The 18247-nt window shown below is 36.2% G+C and overlaps 1 protein-coding gene across 1 annotated transcript in view; it reads right to left on the bottom strand.

The window, feature by feature from the left end:
- Positions 1-9735: 9735 nt before the first annotated feature.
- Positions 9736-18247, bottom strand: part of LOC145284513 (coiled-coil domain-containing protein 33-like) — a 97054-nt gene continuing 88542 nt past the window's right edge. The window contains exon 9 of the mRNA XM_080133400.1: positions 9736-10777. Within this exon, the coding sequence (XP_079989526.1) occupies positions 10682-10777 (96 nt within the window). The 3' untranslated portion in view covers positions 9736-10681. The remainder of the gene's footprint in view (positions 10778-18247) is intronic.

The raw sequence follows: 18247 nt of genomic DNA, 5'->3' as shown, positions 1-18247 counted from the left end.
TCCAAGGTGCTGCAGATCCAAGTTTAGTCAAAATTTGTACGAGTCAGCCCTCGCACATTTATACTTGCAAGCATGAGATCCATTATGATTCCTCAGAGTTGGGATCTAGAGATAAACATTGTCTCTATCAGCATGAAGATGGCTCTCCCGAGTGAATAGGTACCCATCTGCATATTGATAAGCCTGTAACAGGAGATACTACCAACATGCAAAGGATAGTTTGGCTATCTTATACAAGGAGGTGTGCATCTGTATGCCCTACACAACATTTCCTTAAATTTCTGATGTCAGAGTATTTGAATATAACTAGAAGTGGTGAAAGTTCAAAAGCTTTATTTGCCTCCTCTAGCATTACCCATAAATCGTTAATCTCTTTTCTTTTCCGGATGACAGTTAATATCTGCTTTGCATTCGGAAAAATACAAGGGTCTCCGACCGGCATTAAAGCCACCCCCCTAAAATCCCTAAAATCGATTAATTTCATCAGGTCAGCGTTTTTAAAGTAAAGTGGTGTTAATTTGGGGCTTTCTGATTGAATAAATGCCTTTACCAGGAAGGTTAAGTATTCTTTTCTTTCAGTTTTCCAGGGAGGGGCTCTGTGCTTTTTCTGGGAAGAGACAGGCTTTTCGGTATTACTAGAGGTCTGAGCCACTGGCAGGGACTTGGCAGGGGATGCATGCAGATTATTTAATGGATTTACAGAAATATCCGGAGCAGAGGAGAGGGAGGGGGATTTTATTTTTTTGACAAGACTAAGAGGGATTAATTTGGGGAGCTTCTGAGGTATGGGAGCGGTGACAGAGGGAGGCATAACTCTTGTAGGTGAACAGGGTTTTGGTTTTATCGGGGACTGAAGACAGTCTTTGGATGTCCACTGTTTTACTGGGAATTGTTGAATTTTTTGGGAGGGAGGTGGTTGCAGTTTGCTGGGGGATTCAGAAGTATCCATTCTTAAGGCATCCAATTTCTTTTTGAGGTTAACAACCGACATACTTGTCACCACCCGGGTCATCTGCTAATATGGATTCCTCTCGCGTTTGGCCTAGAGTAAGGCGGCTAGGGGTTTTCTTCTCAGATACAAGGACCAGGATCCTCTGGGGTAGTGTCTTCATTAGCAGTTTCTTGGGAGAAAGGGCGGGGTTCCCTCACGGACAGAGAAACTCCTAAGTGTTGTTCTACGCTTGTATTCGGGTTTGGTTGCTGTCTCCTTTGCGGGCACTCCATGGTGATGTGCCCTATCTCACCACACGCCCAACAAAGCCGCTACCTGCCCACAACAATAATAGGGAGTTTCTCGTCACACGTATCCAAGTAAAAATGGATTTTAGAAAACCCCTTTTTATCTAGTAGAATGTTGAACTTCCAAATGCCTTGGCGTTCCTCATTGGACACCGCCACTATTTCACCAAATTTTAGGTGCTCACCCTCCACGTGGAATGAAGCATTGACGATAGAGACTGTTGTTGTTTTGTTTTTTTTTTCAGTGTATTCAGTATGTAAAACGTACTCTGAGGTAATAATTTCTGTTCAGGAGATTTTCACACACACGTCTTCCATTGAAAAAAAGGTATTCCAGGTATTATACCCTTTACATTTTATAATACGCTGGGGTCTATGTCCCACTGTCACCAATTGTGGACAATTTCCGAGCTTGCTCTAATTAATTTTTAATCTTCCTGTCGACCACGAAGACGACAAGACATTTTTTTTTTTTTTTTTTAATAATCTTCAGCTTTGGTAAGACCATGTGTAATCCATTGTCAACCACAAGGGTTTCATATTCTTTAGCCTTTTCAACAAATTCAGTGACATTAATCGTTACTTTTGGTGGCTTGTTCCATTCCGAATTTGTAGGGGTGGAAAGTTTAACCTCCGCCCTGTTTTATTATTGTCTATTGAAGGCGGCGTACGGCCTGCCACGGCCATAACCAAAGCCTGTTCAAATGGTAAGAATAATAAATTTAATTTTAACAATAACAGTCAATATATAAATAGAAAAAAAAACACGACAACAACGCATAAAAGCAATAACGACGGCGACTTTAAAAGAAAGGCTTGCTTTTCAATAAATAATTGACCACGTAGGCTGATAATTCTCACGCGGTGAGCAACATAAAAGACGTCTTAACACGACAATGAAGAAAAGATAATTATTTATTTTCAATAAAAATAACAAGATTTTTAAAAGAAAATTTTGGCACAAGGCTAAAAAATTGGGGTATGGGGGGGCACGGCCGGTTATGACTAACTAATGCTGCCTAAGGTAAGCTAATTACTTTTTTTAGTTTTCCTGTCGACCACGAAGACGACAAGGCTTTTCTTTTTAATAATTTCCAGCTTTGGTAAGTCGACAAGTAATCCATTGTCAACCACAAGTTTATCCTATTCTTTAGGCTTTTCTATAAATTCGGTGACATTAATCGCTACTTTCAGCTTGTTCCATTCCGAATTTGTAGGGGTGGAAAGGGTAACCTCCGCCCCTGTTTCATTATTGTCCATTGAATGCAGCGTACGGCCTGTCACGGTCATAGCCAAAGCCCATTAAAAACTGTAGTAATAATAAATTGGTGGGACCTGTAGAAATTCGACCGTGTATTTGTAGCGAGCTGCTACTACTACGAAACTAGGCTGTATTCTCACCTTAGTTCTCTCTTTCTCCCTACTCTTTTCTCTTTTCCTTCCTTTTTTCTTATACGTCATTAGAGGTTCCAGCCAATGAAAAGGGAGAACGGTTTACGTGGGACATTCGAGTGAAGGAAACGTCCTTACTTTCACGGCGACTAGAGACAGAACACACGCCTCACTCCTCAGCTCCCGTTAGGTAGCCAAGAAGAGCATTGAACATTAATACAGACTTTACAAAATGCACTGTCTTTCTTTGTAACCCGAGTTTCGGGAAAACACACATATATATTGGATATATAAAACCTCATGAATTCATAACAAAGTCGCGTTACACGTCCTCATTTTTATAAGAAGACAATGTCTTCTTTTACCAGTATTTCTTTCTATTTCAGCGCTCCAGTTCTCCCTGTTATCGGAGGCGCCCCGAAGTGGGAGCCTAACGAAATGGTGACCTCTAATTAGTACCCATGTTAATGTATGGTAATAATACCATATATTTTTCATATGTAATATATTGATGTTAGCATTCCGTGGATGTTCAAGGTAAATAGAGACGCCCTCATATCATGGTCTTTTGTTAAAACTACAAAAGTATTGATCTAAGCTAGCAGGGACGGCCAGCGTAGCTTGGTCATAAAATACGCTTAAATATAATATTTTAATCCTTGCAGATTTCATATATATTATTGTAGAGCCAAATTTCTGTTGATTCTTACATATTATAAAGTTGTGATTTTAAAAATAATAAAAATATATTTATAGGACGGGTGCATCAGCTTGAATCGAAACCGAAACCAAAACTTATGAAGAAAAAAAAATGTATATATTTATAACTTGAGTTGCTTCAGCTATAATCGAAACCGAAGCCAAAGCTTATGAAGAATTCTTGGTAAAATTATTTATTACAAAGAATTGAAAGATCATAACAATTAACCGGCAGTCACTCGGAAGTTAAAAATATGTAAGCGTGACACACAAAACAACACACATCCTATCAATAGATAGAATGTTAACAATAAATTTCAATATATAAATAGAAAACGAAAACAGCAACAACAACAACAACAACAACAACAACGCATGGAAGCAATAACGACGGCGACTTCAAAAGAAAGGCTTGCTTTTCAATAATTAATTCACCACGTGGCCCGATAATTACCACGCGGCGAGCAAAACACGATGACGACGAAAACAATTATTTATTTTCAATAAAAATAGCAAGATTTTTAACGAATAATTTAGCATAAGACCAGAAAATTGGGGAGTGGAGGAAAGGCCGGTCATGACAAATGCTTCCTAAGCTAACTTAGCTATATCCTACTTTCACTCTAGTCGCACCACCACAATACCGCATTTATACTATACATCCATCAGCGTATACATCCTTTTTTTAATCATCACTAAAAACTCATACTATAAATAACCTACTTAAACCTAATTTTATGCAATACGCAAAAAGGGGCCTGGATGTGAATGAAGAAAAGAAAGTGATATTTACATGAAAAGAAAGAGAGAAAGTGTTGGTATAAAGCCCCCCCCCCTTAAACTGTGGCAGATACACGGCTTTGCCAGTCGAAAAAGGTGATGCGGGTCCCATCGCTTTATTACTACCACCACTTACGAAAACATCGTAAGGGAACCTGCACTTCTAGCAAATCGCATGATCTGTTACCTTGTTGGGGTCGAGAACAAAAAAAAAAGGGTGCTTAATGATACCTCTCACACGCTTGCTAAGTTATGAACTGGAAGTGTCTAAAAATAATACCTAAGCTGGACTATATACTTGACTTTGAGAATCGAGTCATGGTTTACTTTTTTTTTTTTTAACCCAAAATACTATAGCCTAAGGTACTTCCAAATACCACTCAAGTCTTGCATCACTTACGTGACAGACACGCGCAACAGACACCAATCTTTCAGTAAAGTCTGATGAAAGCCTAACCCTCTCGGTCTTAATACGAACCTTCAAATAAAAACAGAAGATTCGAACAAGGTCGAGAGGAGCAAGGTCATCAGTTCCGTAAACCACTTACATGCAAGTTCTCCCTATCACATCCCTCATTATTACTAGCAAGGTCAGACATATTTGTCTTCTAAGCCCATTAGTTGCCGGGAACCACTTGCGACAAATATTGATGGGTTCCAGGTTGGTATTCAATATCTATCTGCTTAGATCTGTGTTTTGTGCTAAAATTATGTTGGCTTGATTATCACAACTAATGACTACAGGAGTTTTAGTTCATTCTCGTTCTAAAACAGTCTTTAGGGTATTTTGGAGGTTAAACGCTTCTTGTATAGTATGTATGAACGCAATAAATTTTGCCTTACATGTAGAGAGCGATGCAACCTGTTGCTTTTTAGATATCCATGAAATAAGGCTAATTTTCTGATTGTTTGAAACACTATCCAGATATACTTTTTCGATCTTCATCGGTTCCCCAATCTGAATCTGATTTTTTTTTCAATTTTAGGGGACTTGTTGATTTTCTAAATACTAAATTCTGTTCCTTAGTTTCTCTTAAATAAGTGTTGGGAAACGCGTGACTTACCTAACTAGCACATGTGCATAATTCAACGGGTCGGTCGTGGAATGGAATGAATGAAGAAGAAAGAAACAAAAATGGCTGCCTTATCTCTTTATATGCCTGCAATGTGACCACCCGATATGCAAATGAGATGCTCCTGGTTGGAGATAAAAGAGGGTTGATTTTTTTTAGAGCGAGATTCATTTTGAAGTTGGGTGTCGAAGAAATAAGTTGAATTAGCAGAAGTTCGTTTGGAGTTGAGAGAAGGTGCGTTACCTATACAGAAGTTTGGAAGTTTGGACAACAGTGTTGACCTTACCCAGGAAATTATTGGTGTGGCGGACGGAAGAAATAACACTCAAGTCAAGCCTGGTTTAGCCCTGTTTAATCCTTCATTGTCGGTCTTAATAATTTTTGTGATAGTTTTGTTACTGTATAGCATATGTTGGGTCTTGTAGCAGTCATTATATAGATAAGACTTCCTATAATTTATCGTCGATTATTTCAGATTCTGTATCTATATTTTTATTAATATCATCCTCGAATGGTGTAGAGCGTTTCTTGCATTCTTCCATTCCAAATTTCAATATGAGTCTATCAATATACCTCGATTGATTTATTTTAATAATTCCTTTTTCATGAGTAAATTCTATACAAAAAGTTTTTTTTTTAAAAGCATGATATTTTGCTAAGATCGGTTATTTTGTTTGAATTTTTATTTAATTTGTTCTAAACATCGGTCAAAATTATGTCACAATTTGAGACGATTAAAATGTTATCGACCCATAAAACCAAAATCAGTAGTTTATTGTCTTTGTTGTGAGTATACAAACAGGGGTCACCTGGTCATTGTTTGAATTGTTGTTCAATCATATAATCATGAAATATTGTATTTCAGCACCGACCGCTTTTCTTTAGACCGTACATTGATTTATTAAGCCTCCACAATTTATATTTTTCATTACGAATCCCTCTAGAGGGGTAATATAAATTTCACAGTCTATTGGGGCATTTAAATAAGCATTTTTACGTCCATTTGATGGATGTTAAGATTACAATGTGATTTGCAATAAAATTCTGAGTGTCGTTAGGTTTGTGGTTGGTGAAAACGTAAAAAAATATTCTATACCGTCAATCTGAGAGTATCCTTTAGCAACAAATCTAGCTTTGTACTGTTCAACACCTGACGCTGTAGTCTTTTTTGTAAAGACCCATCTTGTAGAAATGACGTGTTTATCCTTTGGGAGAGGTACTACTGAATAGGTATTATTTTCTGTTAAAGCATCAATTTCGTTTTTCATTGCTATCTTCCATTGCCGACAATGTTCTGAATTAATTGCTTCGTTAAAGCTTTTTGGCCTATTATCCATCGAATAGCAATAGTAGATTTGATAATCTTTCAAATTGTCGACCACAAAAAAATCGGGTCGCCTTCTACTTTTTGGGAGTAACATTCATCGCTGTCATCATTATGAATACTCTTGTCCCAGTCAACGGCGACTTCATTGTCGTCATTTGTTTTATTAATTTGAGGAAATATTATTTCATCAATTTCATATGATGAGTTTTCGTCTTTGAAATCAAACGTGTCTGTGAATTTTACAAATCGGATTCTTTTTATTTTATTTTTCTCTGTAAAAAATATTAAATAGGTTGTGCTGTTTTTATCGTACCAAAGGAATATACCGCCACCGGTTTTAATATTTAAGTTGCTCTTTTTATCTATAAATGTGAAGCAAGTTGAACCAAATACATGCATTCTACTTAAATTTGATTTTCCCTTGAAGAAAGCTTCATATGGGGTTTTAGATAGTCTTTTGTTAAAGCATCGGTTGCGTATATGCAGTAGCCCTAAGTGTGTACGTCCAGAGGTTTTGATTCAATGAGTAAACATTTTGCCATTTTAAATAGTGTCCGCTATGATATTTTTGTGGTTCCGTTTTGGTATGGTGAATCAGGGGCCGATTTTGCATGATTGATACGATGGTTAATTAATAAAAGTTCAAAGACTTCATTAGTGAATTATGTACCATTGTAAGAGCGAATACACTTTAGTCAGCTAAATATTTTTTAGTTGCTAGCAAGGTATCAGTTTTGTTCTTTAAGAAATAGACCGTTATTAAACCGGAATAATCGTCTACAAAATTCAATGCATACCTGAAATTTTCTCTGCCCATCGATTCCACGGTACCGTTCAAATCACACTGTACCAGTGATAGGATTTTCGTGGTCTTCTTGTCTGGTATCTTTGTCATTTTCCCTGTGTACAAACGTCGCAGTTTGTCAAGTTATCTGAAATTTATATTTTCATTCCGTCAACCACATTCGGCAACTTTTTGATATTTTTGAAAAATATTGCAGTGGCCAAGAATTTTATGCAATGTCTGTAAATCATGGCAGGCGGTTTTTGATGAGACTACGCTATTTAAATAATATAGTCTTCATGTTTCGGCCCTGTAATCGTCTCGGTTTCCATACGTTTTAGAGATGTCAGTTCAGTATATAAAAGAGATAATTTTGGGTTTTCCTTTCGATAAATAATGTTCTCTTAATATGTTCAACGCTTTGCAATCATCGTCCAGGGCTTCTCTCATTGCCAGTGATAAACTTCGGCCATCTAAGCACTGTATTAATTCCGCAAAGACAGTTGCGTTCTTTTCAATAAAGTCGGGGTCGTTTCTGTTTTCAGGTTGTGCCTGAATTACTTTGTGTAACTTTTGGATTCGTAAATATCCTACAAATTTCACTTGCCACAATTCGAATTTTGATTCTGATCTATCGAAGTAAAATCTCACGTCGGGTCCATAACCTCCTGAGTTGGAAGCCATGTTTAGTTTCAGAAGAATTTCCGATGGGTAGTTATTCTATACAAGTTCTGGAGATAACGAATTCTCAGTAGACAGCTGATCTGCACAGGTTCCGAACTTTATAATTTTGCAGCCAAAGGGCAAACGATACTTCTCGTGTTGACACGAAGAAAACATATGCAAGGTTGCTAAAAAGGTTTCATATTTATGGAGCAATTCTGGTTTCTGATTCGTTGATAGCAGAACGTGAATTAATTTGATTCATCAGTTCCTAGCATCAGCGTTTATAAATAGAATCTCCTAACTGTGAGGGACCATACCCCATTATGAATCTCTCATGATGGGATGTGTCTCCTAGCGGCTTCGGCTGCAGGGAGACAGGGTAGAAGTACTCATCAAGGATTCGTCACTTGACACTTAGCCCGACAGATGAGGGGCCGGGAACCGGCCCAGCACCTGTTGGACTGAGGTACACCGCCTGGGTAATACCTCCCAGGCCTTGCCACTGGGCTTTCTGGTGGAGTAAGTTTACGGCTTACTGCCTGAGGCGCCCCTACCGTGAATGCTGACGGGGTTACTCAGGCAATTTTTACAATTGCAGGAGTGCCCCTCCTTTAGGGGAGCCTGCTGGTTTCCCACTTTTCGGCCTTGTGCCACATTTTGCTGAGGTGGGCAGCAAATAAATCTCTACCCCATTATACACCTTGTATGATGGGATGTGTCTCCTAGCGGCTTCGGTTGCAGGGAGACAGGGTAGAAGTACTCATCAAAGATTTGTCACTTGACACTCAGACTGACAGGTGAGGGGCCGGTAACCAGCCCAGCACCTGTCGGACTGAGGTACACCGCCTGGGTAATACCTAGGAGGTCCACCCTCCCAGGCCTTGCCACTGAGCTTTCCGGTAGAGTAAGTAACCGGGGAATGCCGACGGGGTTACTCAGGCAATTTTTACAATTGCAGGAGTGCCTCTTCTTTAGGGGAGCTCGCCTGTTCGGCACCTTCCGGCCTTGTGCCACATTTTGCTGCAATGCACAGCAAATAAATATCTACCCCAATATGAAACTCCCATGATGGGATGTGTCTCCTAACGGCTTCATCTGCAGGGAGACAGGGTAGAGTACTCGTCAAGGATCCGTTCTTGACACTCAACCGGACAGGTGAGGGACGGGAACCGGCCTACCACCCGTCGGCTGAGGTACACTGTTTGGGTAACACCTAGGAGGTCCACCCTCCCAGGCCTTGCCACCCGGCTTTTGGGTGGGGCAAGTTTATTTCTTGTCGCCTGAGGCGCCCCTACCGAGGAATGCCGACGGGGGTGCCCAGGAAATTTTAGTTAAGGCAAAAGTGCCCTTTCTTTAGAGGAGCTTGCCTACTCTCCACTTTCCGACCTCGTGTCACATTTTGTTGCAGTGGACAGCAGATGAATATCTACCCCATTATGAGTAAAAAATATTGCAACAATTCTAGTTTAAGACTGAAACTGGCAGATGAACATGCCGTACTTTACTCGATGCCCAAATTCCTAAAGATGGTTCCAAGAGGAACTGAAAGTACTAGGCTACCAAACTAGTATATCAAGTTCATTTGCCAGTTCCAGTCTAGAACATTAATCAGGTATCTAGAAAGGATAAAAAAGAATATGCAAACATGTCGTCTATACTATTTAAGAATTTTGACCCATGCATACGACCACTGTTATTAAACATTTAAAATAAAACTGTATTTCTTAAAGAAGAATATTTTACTCTTCGAAAATTTGAATTAAAAAAAAATCAACTTAATTTTAATAAATAGATATGTTTATTGAAATCAATTTTGCACTTGTCTGGTCTTTTTAACCGTTAAATTTTAAATTCTGAGTATCAAGTGCTTCTCAAACGGTGGATTTTTTCCTATTATATACACTGGTTTGTTGCATTTCTATGAGCAAAGGAAAGAATTAGTTCACAATCGTGATTTTTCTTTATTTTTTTATTCTTCTTTTGTTCAAGTAAATGCCTGTATTTTCTTTTTTATTGTCTTAAGCATGTTTCACACCCCATAGCCAAAAAACATTGTCTTCAGTATGCTTCATTGTTTGTCAGAGATAATCATATATCGGTAAAAAAATCAACACAGTGTTTCCAAATAAAATAAAAGTAAAAAAATATTTTTTGGCAATATAAGAAGAACGGCAAGTCAAAAACATGAAAAACTCACTTTAAAGACCATAATCAGAAAAGAGACTCCTTCGCCCCCCCCCCTCAAAAAAAAAAAAAAAAAAAAAAAAAACCCGGCACCTTATATTACGTTGGAATGTTTTCAAGCAACTATCTTCAGTATATATGCTTTGAAGCTAGAAACAAAACTGCATTGAGCTTGTTATTTAAAACAATTTGGTTAATATTTTTATAGAATTTCAGGAATTATATATATATATATATATATATATATATAGCAAAAATGGTTATTAGGAAAAACCTGAAGAAAGTGCTCAATAATATTGCAGAGCAAATATGCGTTTTATTTTTTTATTATCGTTTTATGTTTAGTTACAAATGCTTCGGTTGCCAGGCCATATCTATGATCCAGCAGCCTCGTCAGACCTTACAGAAAACCTTTTTTTCTGTAAGGTTTGACGAGGCTGCTGGATTGTAGATATGGCCCGGCAACCGAAACATGTGTAACTAAACAGATAACACGGTAATAAAAAATAAAACGTATATATATATATATATATAAAGTCAGTTATAATTGTTTCTTTGGCAGCATGAAGTGTGATATTTTGAACTCGAAGCTTTTGGTTGTGCTTGGTTGGATTTAGCTCTTCCTTTCATTGGCTGAAATTAAAGAAAAGAGCGATTTTAACAAAATTATTTGATTCAGAAATAATTTTAATATTTTATTTCAATCAGAGCTACATATGTGTCTTAAAATTGGATGTTCATAGCGGGAAATCAACACAGGATCTCTATATTCGAAAATGTTTCTTTGAGAACCATGATTGTCAAAATGCGTCTGGATTTCTGTAGGATTACTGTTATATAGTCCTCCTATCAAGGGGGGGGGGGCATGGCACTAGATTAATTATATGTTAGATAGAGTCAGTCTATAGTGTTACGTTATTGTGATGCCTAGGGATATTCACTGCAATATATATATATATATATATATATATATATATATATATATATATATATATTATAAAATAAAAAGAGTAAAAAGAAATGTAGTTAAAAGGAAAATAAATTTATTGTAAATCCATTTTACAATAAACAGATTGGTCTAAGAGAGCCAATAAAAGTTTTTATATAACATTCAAAGATATATTTTCTTTGGTCAATATCAAGATTCAGAAAAATCTATATTTACCAAGATGTAGTCCGTTGTGGTTTGTTTGTCGAATGGTTTATTAGGCTTGACATTCGGTATGCTTATTTATTTGGGTTTCATTCATTTCTCATTATTTGTCTGGAGTTATATTCTAGCAAGAAGGTTGCCCCAACTTCGCATCCCTTTCAATTTGGCGCATGAATCAATAACTCGTTTTACAAAAGCATACTCTTCTATTCATAGTAATCGCTGGAAAATGTTCCAGAATCCAATAATTTAGAACACTTAATTTTTGGAACCTTCTGGAACCAACGAAAAAAGAATACTTTTTTCAGTTATATTTTAAAAGTCTCCAGAAACGCTTAAAGGGGATATTTTCATTTCCTAATATCAAAGTAATATCTTTTCATGTTATCTTATATATTATTTCAATTTATAGATTATTAATATTTATTTTTATATTATATTTTTATTTCATTTAATCACATACTATTTCAAGTATTATTATATTATTATAATATTTAATTATATTAATAAATATTTTCATTATATATTATTTATTAATTATTATTTTTACTTAATTTTATTATTTTGTGTAAGAAATTGTAATTTCTTCATATTTTAAGAGGAAAGGATGTCCTCATATGGCAATACATATATGGTAAAGCATGTATATAATGAGCATGGCGCATATAATGAGTTGGGTATATAATGCATTTAGTATATAGTGAGTTTCGTCTACTGTTTCATAAATTTTCTTTGTAGAGGTGTGTATAACTGCTTACATATATACATTACACATATATACAGTTCAACACGACAGTTAACAACAAACATTTCCTTAACAACAAAGGGGCGGAACATTTTCTGAGGAATTATATCTTGCCAAACAGGAAAACATTAATTTCATTCATCTGGGATTCATCTGGGTTGATGAATCTGTCAAAAGCTGAAATGAACATTTCTTCCAAAGAAGCGCGAAAAAAAAAAAAAAAATCTCCGGTTATATTTTTGTTTCAAATGTTTTCCTGTTGGAAGATTGCATGCATGTTAGATTCTGCTTTTTTCCTACATACAAGGCTATACAGGCCCTGTTGCAAACGCTCCACCTCTCTCTGCCCGCCTCCCGCCCCTCTCTCTCTGTTCTGTTTCTTAATTCTGCTTGTATATATTCAAACTAGTCCTTTGTACTTACGTCATTCAACTACATATAGACATAGCATGTGACTTTCAGTCATGTTTTCTGGACAGATTTATTGTTTTTATCCCTAGGTTTGAAAACCTATTTTGTTTATGCCCACCACATTCTTTCCTTGTTATTGTTTCTAAGTTAACATAATTATTTTACTAAACATTCCTTTTTTTCAAACATTCTCTCAACATACCTTTTTCTACATAACAGTTAACAAAATAATAATAATGTCCATTATCTGACATTTTTAACTTTTAATAATAATAATAGTCGATTTTCCTAAATCTACTATCAACAAGACAACCTGGTGTCGCCCCAACATAATCTAACATTACTCAAATTCAAGAAAATTTTAGTGTAAAAGATTGGGGCCTTACGGTAACGATAATCAAGTAGGTTAAATATGCAGTTTCACAACTAAGCTAACGGTCGATGAAACAAGTTTGAAAATAAAGAGATAAATATTTGACATAAAGAATTTATATTATAACAATAATAAGTCGATGACAATAACAAATATTGGCATTATTTAAAATGTCAAAGATGATACAATTGTCTAGGGTCGGGAGTGGTTGGAGTTCTGTAGAACAAAGAAAAATGTTGGTTATATAGGTAATAATGGAATCAAATGAGGTAGTTAGAGAGTCAGAGCCACAGGAGTGAACTATGGACCTTCAAGCATGTAGTCCACAAAATAATTAAAGAAATTGGTGGTGTGTCCCAGCCCCAGTGCTGAAGAAGAATAAAACTCAAAAATATCAACAACAACAAAAAACACGAGAAGACTTGCATCATTATTGCTGTGTTATGAAAGACTTCGATTTACAGAGAGCAGAGAACAATGCTGGAGTTACAGAAGAAATACAAGATACGTGGTACACACACACATTACAGGCTTGAACGAATTACTAATGTAGTACATATAGTGTAGGACCACATTCTTATGTAAGAACATTTTTGTAAACCCCAAAATGGTTGATATGCCGTAACAATATATAAACATTAAGAGCATTATATAACATTATGTTTCGAAATTATACCATTGAGAGAATCAAGAATGAACTGATACTCTGCTTTTTTTTTGTTGCTAATGTTTGCCTGAGTAATATTAAGCATGCGATTAATTTAATCCATGGAGTTGATAATAAACAAAGAATATCGTCAGAAAAGCTCCTGAAAGCAATGTATGGTTTTCAGGACCTCTTTCTGAGGTTCTGAAAGCAATACAAAGCAACACATTACAGGAAGAATAATGTGGTAGGCCTTCAAAGCGATGGACTAATCACATCTGCAGTGATGTAGAGCAAGGTTAACAAAGCACAAAAAAAGCATGAAAGGATTGTGAATCTGGAAAGTGTGAAAAATAAATATAAAAATTAGTGACGGGACGATTTCAATATTTCCCTTGATTCCGAAATTGCCTAAAATGGAAGAATTTCATAAAAGACGGGGGAGGTCCTCAACTAATTTTTAATGTAGATATAATTATGGAAGGATTGTGGATCCAAAAATTGTATAAAGATCTTGTAATGATGATGCAATAAAATTTTCTTCTTTTCTTATACGTTAATCCAGAGTCTGCAATAAATGTTGCCCAAGTGAAGGTCCGTTTTACAGAGCCATTTTTGTAGCATGTCTGCCCATCACCTCATTGGCCTTACACTCGGTGATTTCTAATACAAAAGCAAGTTTCACAACAGAGTTTTAGCTGGCACTCAGCACATATCCAAATCATTTTAAGCTGCCATAAATTGGTGCCATACATCTCTGGATGTCCTCATTACAAATGAGGTCAAGTAGTGTGTTGAAAGCCCGATAACTCTTGTTGGAAGTCCGAAAACTCTTGTCTTTTTATTTTCTCCCTTTGTTTGTAAACATCCCATAAACCTTTGCTTGTGTTTAATAAAAATTTCTTCTCTCCATCCACATGTGTTGTCAATTTCCTCCCTGGAATTTCTGCTTATTTTTTAATCCCTTCCACTCACCATGCAACTCACAACACAATGCAATTCCAAACTTCCTGCGGAGCATTTTGATTTCCATAAGGGCGAATCTCCGTTCTGCTTTTCTTGTTGTCGGCACTAGGAATTGTACAGGTCTCACAAGTTTGGTAGATCTTCAACTGAGTGGAGATCAGTATTTTAGAGATCTTTGTGTGAGGCGTCTACCCATCTTATCATTGGCCTTCCTCTGTCAGTTTCTGGTGACTTCTAATACAAAAATAAATTTCACGATGATCTTGTTGTTGGGTTATGAAAAGAAGAACTAAATCCAACTAAAAGCAATCAAAAGTAAATTTCACAACGGTGTTGTTGTCGGCCCGCAGCACACGTGAAAAAATCTGAATCACGATTCACTCATCTTGCCCTTGATCAGCACAATGCCATAGCACCTTCAGATGTGGTTTAGCAGTGTAATTCCAGGCACCCAGTGGAGCATTTTGATTTTCATATCTACCAGGAAATCTTCATTGCAACTTCCTTGTTGTTGGTAAGAACTCAGAATTGTTCAAAGCAACATTATCTATTATATAGATCTCACCTGTCTGTTTAAATGTATGCATGTATGTATGTATGTCTGTCTGCCTAAAACTTTCCACAGAGGCGACGGATTTTTACGAGATCGGTATCGTTTTTAAGATCAGCCCTTCAGATGACAAATATCAATAAATTGGCTAAAAACATTAATTCCTTTACCCTCAAACTGGGTACTTTTCTACAAGGAGGGGTTCGAGCCTGCCTGACTACTACCATTTTTTGGGGGGGGGGGGGGGTTGCTCAACACACACCTTCAAACATCCGGGCAATGCCAGGCAACCAGGCTAGTTATAAAATAAAATAGAGTATTTTAATCATCTCTGACAGTGGGAACTTGTCTGCAATTTCTGTGAAACTGTGGGAATTATATTAATTTATTTTGATATATACATAATATATTTTTTTTTCATATTCATACAATGTATTCTATATTATAATAAATAATTCTTACATAACCTTTTCTTCTTTCTAGAAATAACATTTGTAGTTGAGACAGTACTATATTAATTTCGTACAGAAAGACATGATCTGAATGAATGAGAAAGCAAAAGTACAAACAGCATTCCAAAAAGTAATGCCTCCTATTTTTATTCTGCCCAAGTGGATCAGAGGTGATTGCAAATTGTGTTGTTATGATGACTGAACTTATGCATTCATGGCCTGAAAGTTTTATCTTTCTATTGCAGATATTGACGGTGTGAGACTCTAAGAAGGCAACTCCTGTCATAGAAGTGCGTCAGAAGCAAAGTTGCAGCATTGAATTGATGGCAAACGTGCATTGAGAATGGTGGTGACTATGTAGAAAAATGAATTTTGGAGAACAAAAGGTTGTTCGTTTAATGGCACCACTCTTGCCTTTGTAGCTTTTCAACTTTTTGAGTTAAAACAAATACGGGGGGGGGGGTATTTTTGGAACGACTCTCGCATGACAAAGTATGCTCCGAACGCTTATGCATAGCAATCGTTAGCAAAAGTGCATTAAGAATGGTGGGAACTCTGTTCCGTCTGCTTGCTTCCCACCTGACTACAACTTGGATGTGTTCAAGTCCAACATTAACAAATTCCTAATGAACCGCCCCCTTAAGTAAACCCTTCATCAAATCTCCACACTAACGTAATGTACTTGCAATAACCCTTATCCCTGAGTGGCTTCCGGGCCTTGATAAGTGGTGACCACTGTGTAAAAAAAAAAAAAAAAAAAAACTATGTAGAAAAATAAATTCTGGAGCAAAAAAGGTTGCTCCTTTTAATGGTATCACTCTCGTCTTCGTAGCACTTCAATTGTTTTAGTTAAAAAAATAGGAGACTTAACTTTTGGAATAACACTCGTACATATGAGCCTTGTAGCTGACACGGTGCTGAATAATTAAGTGTAGAAAGCAATGACGAAAGGAACAAAAGAAAGGGAAAGACAGATTCCAGATAGAACTGTTTATTCATTGTAGACTCAGCATGGTTCCAAGGTGATACCCGGGGTCCCTGATAAGCAAGCAGAAATGCTAAAAGATGTTTTCACTCTCTCTCATTCAGTTAGGCTACTTTTTAAATACCCCCCCTCCTCCCTTTGACTTCTGTCCCTCTCCTTCTTTCTCTCTTTCGCGTGATTGCTTTCATTCATCTGCAAACTTTGGCAACTGGTTCAATATAATAGAAAGAAAGAAAGAAAAAAAAAAAGAAAGAAACCATAAACATAAAGTCATCAGCAACCGGTTGTTTGATGTACTTTCAGTGCTACTTTTCGAACATTTAGCAGTAAAGAATGAAAGAAAGTAATTGTTTCTAACCTCCAAACAATGCAATATTGGATCTTTTAGCATTCCCGCACATAATTTTTTGTGTCCATATAAGAAAGATCTTTGCTCTTCATCAGCAATATTTTAAAGTTCAAGACTTATACAGATCAGTTACCCATTGAAAACTCTTTTTCGTCTCCAAGACTTATACAGATTAGCTACCCATTGGAAACTCTTCTGAAATTAAACATGGCTTTCAATTAAAAAAGAAAATAATAATACAAACTAGTAGGACTCTTGTAAATTTCACAGAATGAGAAATATATTTAACTAGCAGAGAGACCTGATGTTGCCCAGGACTAAGTTAGGATTAACAAATTTTCCACACTTTTATTGTCATTGAAATCAGTGAAATTACGCATTTTTCAATCAAATCAATTGGTCGCCTGCTCTTGTCTGGGACTCACCCTGATGCACCGACAGTGACTTAGTTCACAATACATTGTAGTCTACATTGCACTATAGAAAACTACAGTTGATTTTATAAAATTATTTTTATATAATGGCTTTAATTAAAGTTTAAGATGCAAAAGTTAAGTATTATGGTTCAATTTTGCTTTAAACAAAAACATTCATTTCGAACGTGTTCCTGTCATATCAAAGAACCTACTGTTGATTTTAAATGCTTACCCCTTCTACTTGTGCGGTGATACAACTTCTAAAATGCACTTGTAGTGTTTGGCTGTATAAGGGTGCTATCTTTGATCAAAATTGGACTGTTCTTTCTTTAATCAAATTTTTTCAATTATCGATTTTTTAAACTTACCTGATGTATTCCGATACAAAACCTAATCAAGAACACTGCCAGACACATAAAGTATATTTGTGTGAAATTTTTTAAAAAATCGGTTCAACCGTTTTCGAATCCATAATGAAGGAACTAACACAGACAAAGTGCTTTTTATATATATGTAGCTCAACAAATATGTTTTGATAAATCTGATATTTTTCTGGATAGCACAAAAAAGTAATCTTTTGAACAGAAAAAAACAATAACATGCAGCAAATATGAGTTTGTTAACATTACTATGAAAATAGTGTCCATATAAATGAATATAGAATGGACTCAAATAAGATAAAATAATAAGTACAGATAAATACTAAGAAAGTAATGTTGTGCTACATAGTTCAATACAAATAATAAAATATGTAAGAGACAATCTTTAATTTACATATAAAGTCCAGCACCTCTTGTCAGACAATATTCTTTTTTTTCGAAGGTTCCTCTTTTTTTATGTAACGTTTTGTTGACTTCTTTCTTCGGTGAAGAACTGCTGCGCGTCGAAATTACTACAAGTTCCTTTCTTACACTTACAACAATAATCATATAGTATTATAGTGATATTCGAAAATGAGGCTACATCAAAGTGAGTTCACTCTTATATTCTTGTCCAGGGTTACTAGGACCGGCCTTTTTAAAACCAAATTTCGCGATTTTGCCCTTTTTGCTTAAGC

This window comes from Euprymna scolopes, chromosome 9, assembly GCF_053919585.1.
Source record: "Euprymna scolopes isolate OS-2025 chromosome 9, ASM5391958v1, whole genome shotgun sequence".
Lineage (NCBI taxonomy): Eukaryota > Metazoa > Mollusca > Cephalopoda > Sepiida > Sepiolidae > Euprymna > Euprymna scolopes.
This window is presented reverse-complemented; position numbering and strand designations above follow the sequence as displayed.